This window comes from Solenopsis invicta, chromosome 11, assembly GCF_016802725.1.
Source record: "Solenopsis invicta isolate M01_SB chromosome 11, UNIL_Sinv_3.0, whole genome shotgun sequence".
NCBI lineage: Eukaryota > Metazoa > Arthropoda > Insecta > Hymenoptera > Formicidae > Solenopsis > Solenopsis invicta.
The window spans coordinates 16710922-16719591 of NC_052674.1; the positions used below are offsets into that span (position 1 = coordinate 16710922).

Consider the following 8670-nt stretch of genomic DNA (forward strand, 5'->3'; position numbering starts at 1 on the left):
ATATATATATATATATATATATATATATGTGCGTGCGTGCGTGCGTGCGTGCGTGCGTGCGTGCGTGCGTGCGTGCGTGCGTGCGTGCGTGCGTGTATATATATATATATATATATATATATACACGTGATGTTGATAATTAAGAAGATTAAGGCGACATTAAAATCACGTACTAAAGATGTACATTGAAGATCACTTGATGTCAGTGTTCATAAAATTACATACTTTTGATGTCATTAATACGTGACCATGTTTGCTGAGGTGCTAGCAATAGTGCCGCGCTAAGTTTCAATCAAAGCAAGGATATACTTTTTAATAGCGTTAACCTCGATTTTTAGCAAAGCAGACGAGTAGAATGTTTTCCATTAGTGGATGTGGTTTTCAAATAAATACATGCGCCTTAAGTGGCTTTACTCGCATCGGAGAATCCATGCATTTCTAAATGTACTGACTGATCCATCGGAATAACACGACGAGGAATACCAATACTCCTTATATCTTGCAGCTCACATTCATAACTCTTCCACTTGATAAAATGGTCTAAAGAGATGCACTTGTCCCAGTCTATCCTGAGACGCCATAAATCTTGCATGATGAGGTTTTTTGCTAAGAAGGCAGACCAAATAAACCTAATGGGTCAAAAATTAGTGCAATGTGTGATAAAATACTTCTTTTAGTGGACTGTTCCAATGTTGAAAAAGTAACAAGGCTAATAAGTTTGAAAGAATCCGAAGTACAATCCCAAACAATGTCTAAGGTTCTTCTTTCGTAATTCTTGTCATTTGCTAGGATGAAATCTCTATCGAGTGTGCCTTGATCATCACGTAGGAATGGCTTATTAGAATCCCATTTCCGTAATTCCAATTTTCCTGTTTGCAAAAGCTGAGTCAGATCATTTTTAATTTGTAATGCTTCTTGTATGGTGTCTGCGCTTGACACCAGGTCATCGACATAGAAGTCTCTTAACACTATTTTTGATGCCAATGAATGTTGCTCAGAATACTCTTTGGCGAGTTTCCTTAAAGATCTGATCGTTAGAAATGACGCCAGTGCTGTGCCATAAGTAACAGTTAATAGCTCAAATGTTTTTACAAGTGTGTCTTTAAAATTGCGCCATAAAATACGTTGCAAGAATGTCTGCTTTGGATTTACTAAAAATTGCATGTACATCTTGCTTATGTCTAAGGATAAGGCTATTTTAAAGTGCGCTACCTCGTTAAAATGGAAAACTGATCCTTTGGAAATGTAAGGCCAACCATCAAGGCATCATTCAATAAAACACCAGTTGTGGTTTTGCAGGATCCATCGAATACCACTTTGATCTTTGTAGTGGTGCTTACTTCATTTTTCACCGCGTGGTACGGTAAATACGATACTGAATACTTTGTGTTTAATATCTGGTCATTGCTTACTTCACGCATATGTCCAAGCGTGCAATATTCATGCATAAAAGCCTTGTATTGTGCGTAGAGATTTAATTAAATTATTAAACGAGACTCAAACGCCTTGAAGCGCCGCATGGCGATGTGAAGGAATTCTACCAAGTTGGTTAATTTATTTAGCTCAATTGACAATGTTACGATGACTCTTCCCTCTTCGTTCCTTTGAATGTTTGCCAAGATTTTCTCGCATGCCTTTTTTTTCTCAGACAACTGAGATTCCTTAATGTTATGCTCTACCTCTCAAAAACGATTCAACATGAAGTTCAAATCGTCTGATAAGATTATATAAAAGTTACTGACATGAAGTGATTTAATCTTAGCATTCGTAATGGGACCGAAGATTACTCCTCTGATCGTGCTCGTTCTTTGATACGCGAGGAATCTTATTTAATATTTTTTTTGTTGCCGGTCGTAGGAATTGTGCACAATTCGGGTAAGGATAACTCCAAGAAAATAAATTTTTATGTCCGTTTAGTTTTGTAGCTTTATTGCAATTGTATAGGGGGTGTAAAAATTTTAATAATAATTGGGTTAATGATAGAGAAATCATCCATTTGGACACAGTACAATTGGACATAGCCAATCACAGCGGCTGGTGCCTAGTAATTTTCTTCTGTTTAATCGCTGTGAGTGGTTTGTGTCCAATTGTACTGTGTCCAAATGGATGCTTCCCAATGTTAGTAAAGGGGAGGTGAAATATTTGGTCATTAAGTATAGGAAAATTATTATTATTTATAATATTGTTAGCGGCAATTAGAAAAAAGGCTCAAATTCTTTTTTCAATTTGGTTACCCATAGCAATAGCAGCACCAACCCCTGTATCGGCTTTAGTTCATTCTTCATGTGCTGTAACCTTATTGCACTTGCTGACATGGATCACATGGAAGCGCGATTTGATTAATTAAACAATGATCAAGCGATCCAGAATTAGTCTAGCGACTGACTGACTGAGTTTTGCTCTTGTTTTCTGCAAGTTACCTTTGTCAACTGAACTCGGTTTTCTCGAGCTTGAACACCCGCGGGGATGCGGAGACGTGAAGAGAGTTACTCATCCAAACGGCGCGAGCAATCCTTTTGATTGTAGGAGCGTGACAGTCAGACATTGATCACGCGGCCAATTCGATGGCCAAACAAGAAGCAAGAATGCTCAGACCTAATATAATGTATGCATATAATGTATAACATAAATTAAGCGATTTGAAAGATGCATACCATTCTATCAAATCCGAACATACCGTCCGCTTCGTTCTAGACGGAACGAAACCCTTTACATTGGCTTACTATTGATCTTCCTGTGTAATCCTGTTGACGAGAATTTTAACTTGAAATTGTTTTTAATAAAGTTTACGTGCTAAATTACAAATTTATCCCGACAATTTTAACAAAACTTACATGCTTGATTACAAATTTAGAATCCGATATTTTTCTTACAAAACTTACAAACTAGTTACAAATGAAATCCCGACAACGTAGAACGATTATGTGCAAAGCGAGTAGCATAATTGAAAAATTGCGGGTCCGTATTTTGGTTTAGATAGAGTTTGTAGCCGCGGCGAAGGGAAAGGGACAGATTTTCACGATCGGGCGTTTGAGCGTCGTCTTCGCGGTGCACAACGTAACTACGCGGACGAGGCCTTCGGGACCCAGATGCATTTCGACTACTCTTGTGAGTTCCCATCGCGAGGAAAGAAGCAGCTCGTTTTTTCGGAGAACTAGTACTCCAATCTGGAAAAAGCGCAAAAAATTTCGCCACTTGGCACGTTGTTGCAACATATGCAAATAATTGCGAGTTCAGGCTTTCCAGACGTGTTCGCACATAACTTGGACCTTTTGCCATGGAGATAAGCGGTGTTCGTTAACGTCGAGCAACGAGGTCTCAAGGACGCCGAGGAGAGGTCGATCAATCAAAAAGTGGCTCGGAAGCGCTTTGTAACTATCTGGATCGTCGCGAGTGGGTGCGAATTCAAACATGCCTGGATCTCGCATAGTAAAGTCGAAAGTTTGAGTTAAGAAAGAGTATGAGAGACTACTACTTTTTTAATGTGATATTTGAAGCTTTTTGCTCCTGTCTCCCAGACGTCTTCAAAATGCGGCGCGAAGGCAATGCCAACGGACTCCGTCCGTGGCGAGTTTTTTGTGCAACTCCGAATTCTTTAGCGTAGAGACAAACGCGCGACGAAGTTTGTTGTAAGCGCCCTAAAAACTCGTCTTGTTATTGCTAGATGTCCGACGATAGGTCGCGTCAACTCACAAAGCGCTGAAAGTCTACCACAAAGCCAGAAGTCGCGTAGTCGTCGACGTATTCTAGATGAACTGCGCGCGCGGTGAGACAAACAAATAACGCGACGTAATACTTTTGCGATTTTTGACTGCGTTCTACATAAGGAATCACTTGAGACGGTCCCGCATAATCCACGCCGCAATGCAAAAATGGCGGCGACGGATTGACTCGAGGAGACGGAAGATCTCCCTTGAATTGACTCGCTGTGACTGCGCATTTGCAGATGCAAGTCAAGCACCGGCTTATTCTCAATTTAACGAGGGATCTCGCACCGAGAATCCAATTTTGTCGTAGCAATCGGAAAATTAATTGAGTGCCGCCATAGAGTGATCGTAGATGCGTTTAATCAACAATTAGCTCACTGATGTGATGGCGCGGTAAAATTAGCGGAAAGCGTTCGTCGTACGAGAGAAACAAATGGTGTAACCGCCCGCCTAGACTCAACTGGCCCTTTTCGTCGAGGAAAGGAATGAGTGTGTAACGATAGCATCGTTACGCAGGTAAATTATATCTCTTTCTCGCTCGCACGCCGGATTATAACGTATCGTTCCGTCTCTTTTACGCGCACACCCGATCACGTGACGTCAGTACTCTCCGTCTCGCTCACTCGCACACGCGGCCACGTGACGTCGGTTCCGTCTTCCATCTCGCTCGCTCTTGCGCCCGGTCGCGTGACGTCACACGTAGCATCGCGCGGGCACGTGCGCGTAGGTACACGCCGAAAAGTGGGGTAAACACGTGGTTCCGACTGCGTGGGCGGCTGGAGGGTATAAATACGGAGCCACACCAGGAAGGAACAACGAGTCGGTTCCAAATCACCGGTACCGACACTCCGGGAGTACTCGGAGCTCCTTGGCTGGGTGTTCTCGGCTTCCGTATACCGGGTGTACTCGGTTTCCTGAAAACCCCTGACACCGGGCGTTCTCGGCTTCCTGACATAGGCCGGCTACGGCCTTCCTGACACCGGGCGTTCTCGGTTACCCGCACTCCTGTGCCGGGCGTTCTCGGCTTCCTGACACAGGCCGTTTACGGTCTCCTGATACCGGGCGTACTCGGTTATTCCGTACCGCACTTCTACGCCGGGTACTCTTGGCTTCCTGATACCGGGCTTACTCGGATACCCGTTTCTTTGCCTGTTACCTGTCCTTTAATTTCGATTCTTAATTTTGTTTTCTTTTCAGAGCAGATTTAGAATATTTTCACTCGGTCGGCGACGACGCGATTACCCGGAGTTACAACTTCCTCGCCGGATTTTTCCTTGGATATCCTCCGTCCCGAGCGTTCCGTCCGAATAAGCGCCCTCCTAACAAAGCGAGCGTATCGTGACCCCTTCCTCAGGCGAGCGATAGCTATTAAGTTGCGTTAGCATTAAGTCGCGTTACTTGTAATATTTTCCGAGCGTTAGTTTGTAAGATCCGCGTCTCAATCTACGCCGCGAGCGCTTAATTTAGTTTAAGTTTTCTATGTGTTCTCTATGCGAGTACGTTACAATTAGTTTTAGGTTCTTTCCGTGTGTGATCAAACGTTCCGGGGAACACGAGTTCCGAAGGTGTTAACTTCCTCTCTTCCTAATAAATTTTATTTTATTATTTTGTATCACGGAGTGTGAGGAGAAATTGATTTAAATAAATATTTTGTTAATTTTCTTTCAAATCGGAGTTCCTTCTTTTCTCGACCCTGGCACCGGCGAGCTAATCCGTGACCGCGAGAAAAGTCGAATCGTTACAAGTGATTTTATCGTGCTCGATTGCGGCAACGGCTCGTGAGATTAAAGCGCGTGGATTTTGATAGCAAAGCTTTCCCATTGAATTTGTCTTACCCAGAATTCATGAGCTTTGCGTATACAGTCAGCGAAATTAACGGGACAAGGAGTAGTACTCTTACATTGGTTAGCACAGAATTTCCGAACCATTGATACAAAATTGCGGTGACTTAAAGGAGTTTATCCCAAGATGAAAATCGGAGGACGAAATTCCACGAATTTTCTTCGTGTGTGAGGTGAATAGTTGTATTAGTGTGCTGTTGTCCATAGCGGATTGATTGCCGACGAGTTTGGACAATGCGCAAAATCGCGTTTTGGAATAAAAAGCGGAACTCTAACGGAGCCATGCGGGGCCAGACTACCAGAGTAGGTGGTCGATGAGTTTTTCGGCTGAAATTCCGCGCGACGCGCAATCCGCGGGGTTATTGTGCGTGGGAACGTGCCGCCACTGCACTTTCGGCATTTTTGCCTAAACCTCTGAGACCCAATTTACGATGTAAGGCTTCCAGAGCGGTTGCTGAGCAAACTACGCGAACGCGACGGTGGAGTCTGTCCAGCCGTATACAGGAACCGCCTCGCATTTATGAGCTTGTTTGACGTATTGGGAGTGTCCCAGTTGCGCACATATCCGATTGGACACTACCAATCATAGCAGCCAATGTCTAAAGTATTTTCGTTGGTTGGATTAGATTAGATTATGTGATTGGTGGTGTCCAATCGGGTCTATGAGCAATTGGGCTTTACCCGACGTATTCGAGGAGACGGATAAGCAGTACAACGCCATTTAACTCCAAGCGGGGAATTGCGACTGTTTTTAGCGGAGCGACTTTAGACTTTGCCGCGATTATCGACACCGAGACGTCAGTCGGTGAGTTTGCAACGCGCAAGTAGACCGCGGAATAAGCGCGTAGCGAAGCGTCCGAGAATCCGTGCAGCTCCAGTGCGACGTGCGATTGCGTGAGTCCGACCCAGCGAGAAATCCTTAATTTGGAGAGCTTGGGAAGTTTGCGACAATATTTTTCCCAATTCGCGAGAATCGCTGAGGAGACCTCGTCGTTCCAATCAACTTTTGCAAGTCACAAGTCTTGCATGAGCATTTTGGCTTGTATAACGACCGGCAAAGCCCAACCGGGTAGGTTAAATAGTCGGGCGATAAGCGATAAAATTTTGGGCTTTGTACTCGCGCGTGGGGTGCTTCTCCCACTTGAAAACTGAATGCGTCTTTCTTTATCATCCAAAAGATGCCAAGAACTTTCAAGAACGCCGAATCTTCTTCCGTCGATTGCAAGCTTATGTTCGACGGAGGGAATACTTGATAACAGAGCTGCATCGTTTACTACCCATTTGCGTAAGGTAAATCCACCACGTTTCAGTAGTGCGACGAGAACGCGCCTTCTCGCGATCGTTTGCGGCAAACAAGACGGAATTGATGTAAGTCGAGTGACGTATTACGTTGACCGTGTCGGAAAACGACTCGCTTTTGCCGGCGGTTAATTGCAAAAATAAGCGGTTCGTAAGATTAGGCGCGCAAATCGTACCGTATGTAACGGTGAGGAGACAATAATTGTTTATGGAACAGTCTGGTTTTGTTCGCCAAACGATACGCTGATAATCCGTATCTTTGCGATGTACGTATTTGACGGAACATTTTTTCAATGTCCGCCATGTAAACAAAATAATGTCGGCGCCATTGCTAGATAAGACGCAACTTATTTCACGTTGCAGTTTACGGCCGATGTGTAAATGGTCGTTAAGCGACGTTCCATTCGATATAACGTTCGACGCGTTAAAGACAACGCGTACGCGCGTTGTTGCGCTGCCTTCCCGGATAACTGGGTGATACGGAACGTATAGCGGTTTTTTTATCGCGTTAGTACCGCGGACCTTTTCCATGTGCCTCATGAACTCGTATTCCTGTGAAAATTCCGAGTAGGCGCGCACGAGTTCCAGTTTTTTTTGTAGGCGTTGTTCTTGCTGAGCATATCTTAAAAGCGCGGTGTGGTGACTGTCACCATTAGCGGGAGCTGACCCATAACAAAATGGTAAACGTACAACGTACTGACTCGTCGAATTGCGCGAATGTGTATCAATGAAATGTCGTTCGCATTTTTCCTCGTCCGGTGTGAGGAAGCTTTGAGTTGGAACCTCCTGTATTTCTCAGAATTTACGGATAATCGTTTCAGTATTTAATGCGACTGCGCAATGCGTCGCAAAGGCACACGCCGCTCGCGAATCGCGAGTGTCTTCGGTGGGGCCGGAGATTATCCATCCCAACTTTGTAAGTTGGACCGTGGGTGATCCGAGCGGACCATTTTTGAGAGGCCTAATTAAAAGTTGGCCGTAGGCTCCTATTAATACATTAATTTTCTCCTTGCTGGAGGGATCGGGATCTGCAAGCGCGAGTCCCTGTAGATGCGGCTATATGCTATATTTGCACGGGGAGTGCGCGACATAATTAGTTAAATTTCTAAAGATGTACGTGATCAGAGTACGCGGTCTCCGAAATTTGGTTTGAGCGTGAGAATTACCAAGGTGTAGCGCGCGCGTAGTATCCGCTCCTGAACACAGTGATGCCGAGATCGGCTTGATAATTCAAAATGCGTAATTTTTGAGCGAGCGACTTAGTTATAAAACTATGCGATGAGCCTTGATCAATTAAAGCTCTCGCTTTGATAACTCAATCCTTCGGTGTTTGCAGTTGTAGCCAAGCGCTTGCAAGGAACACGTCAGCGGGGGGTCGTTATAACGTACACTTAGTCGCGCAATTTGAAAAATCTTTTGTCTGCGCGGAGACGGCGTTGGGCGCCGCATTTACCAACTTTGACAGGAGCAAGTTAACGCTCGCCGCGTTGTTCAAAGTATCAGTGGCCTGAATTTCAGTCGTATTAACAGTTTTGGAGTTACTGGGCGAAGTGCGATGCAAAGTCGTATGATGCGACCTTTGACATTTTTTAAGAGATTTAAGCTCGGACATTGTTTTGGAACATGACCGGTTTTCAAGCAATTAAAACAGAGACGTCTGCGTTGTGCTAGCGTAAAGCAATCATCAAGCGATTTCTTATGCCACGCAAGACAGTAAGATTGTGATTGCCTGAACAGTCGGGGCACTGCCGAGGCGCAGTGTTGTGCACGGATGCTTTATCCTTCGGTTTATTAGTCGCATTTGCGCGAGACGAATCGAGTTT

The 8670-nt window shown here is 44.4% G+C and overlaps 1 protein-coding gene across 1 annotated transcript; it reads right to left on the reverse strand.

Annotated features, from left to right (window-relative positions):
- Positions 1–6775: 6775 nt before the first annotated feature.
- LOC120358933 lies at positions 6776–8459 on the reverse strand. Its single transcript, XM_039454817.1, has 3 exons — positions 8237–8459; positions 7654–7875; positions 6776–7509 (listed from the first exon to the last, which is right to left on the reverse strand). The coding sequence occupies exons 1-3, from the start codon at positions 8457–8459 to the stop codon at positions 6776–6778; spliced, it is 1179 nt and encodes a 392-aa protein (XP_039310751.1).
- Between the last annotated feature and the right edge of the window lie 211 nt (positions 8460–8670).

What these genes read in the sequence shown, in the direction of transcription:
- LOC120358933 (XM_039454817.1), bottom strand. Translation starts at nt 8,459, where the DNA reads ATGTCCGAGCTTAAATCTCTTAAAAAATGTCAAAGGTCGCATCATACG. An exon ending in TTCAAATTGCGCGACTAAGT is followed by an intron (nt 7,876 to 8,236) that starts GTACGTTATAAC and finishes TCGCGCTTGCAG; the next exon opens with ATCCCGATCCCTCCAGCAAG. An exon ending in AAATACTGAAACGATTATCC is followed by an intron (nt 7,510 to 7,653) that starts GTAAATTCTGAG and finishes GTTATGGGTCAG; the next exon opens with CTCCCGCTAATGGTGACAGT.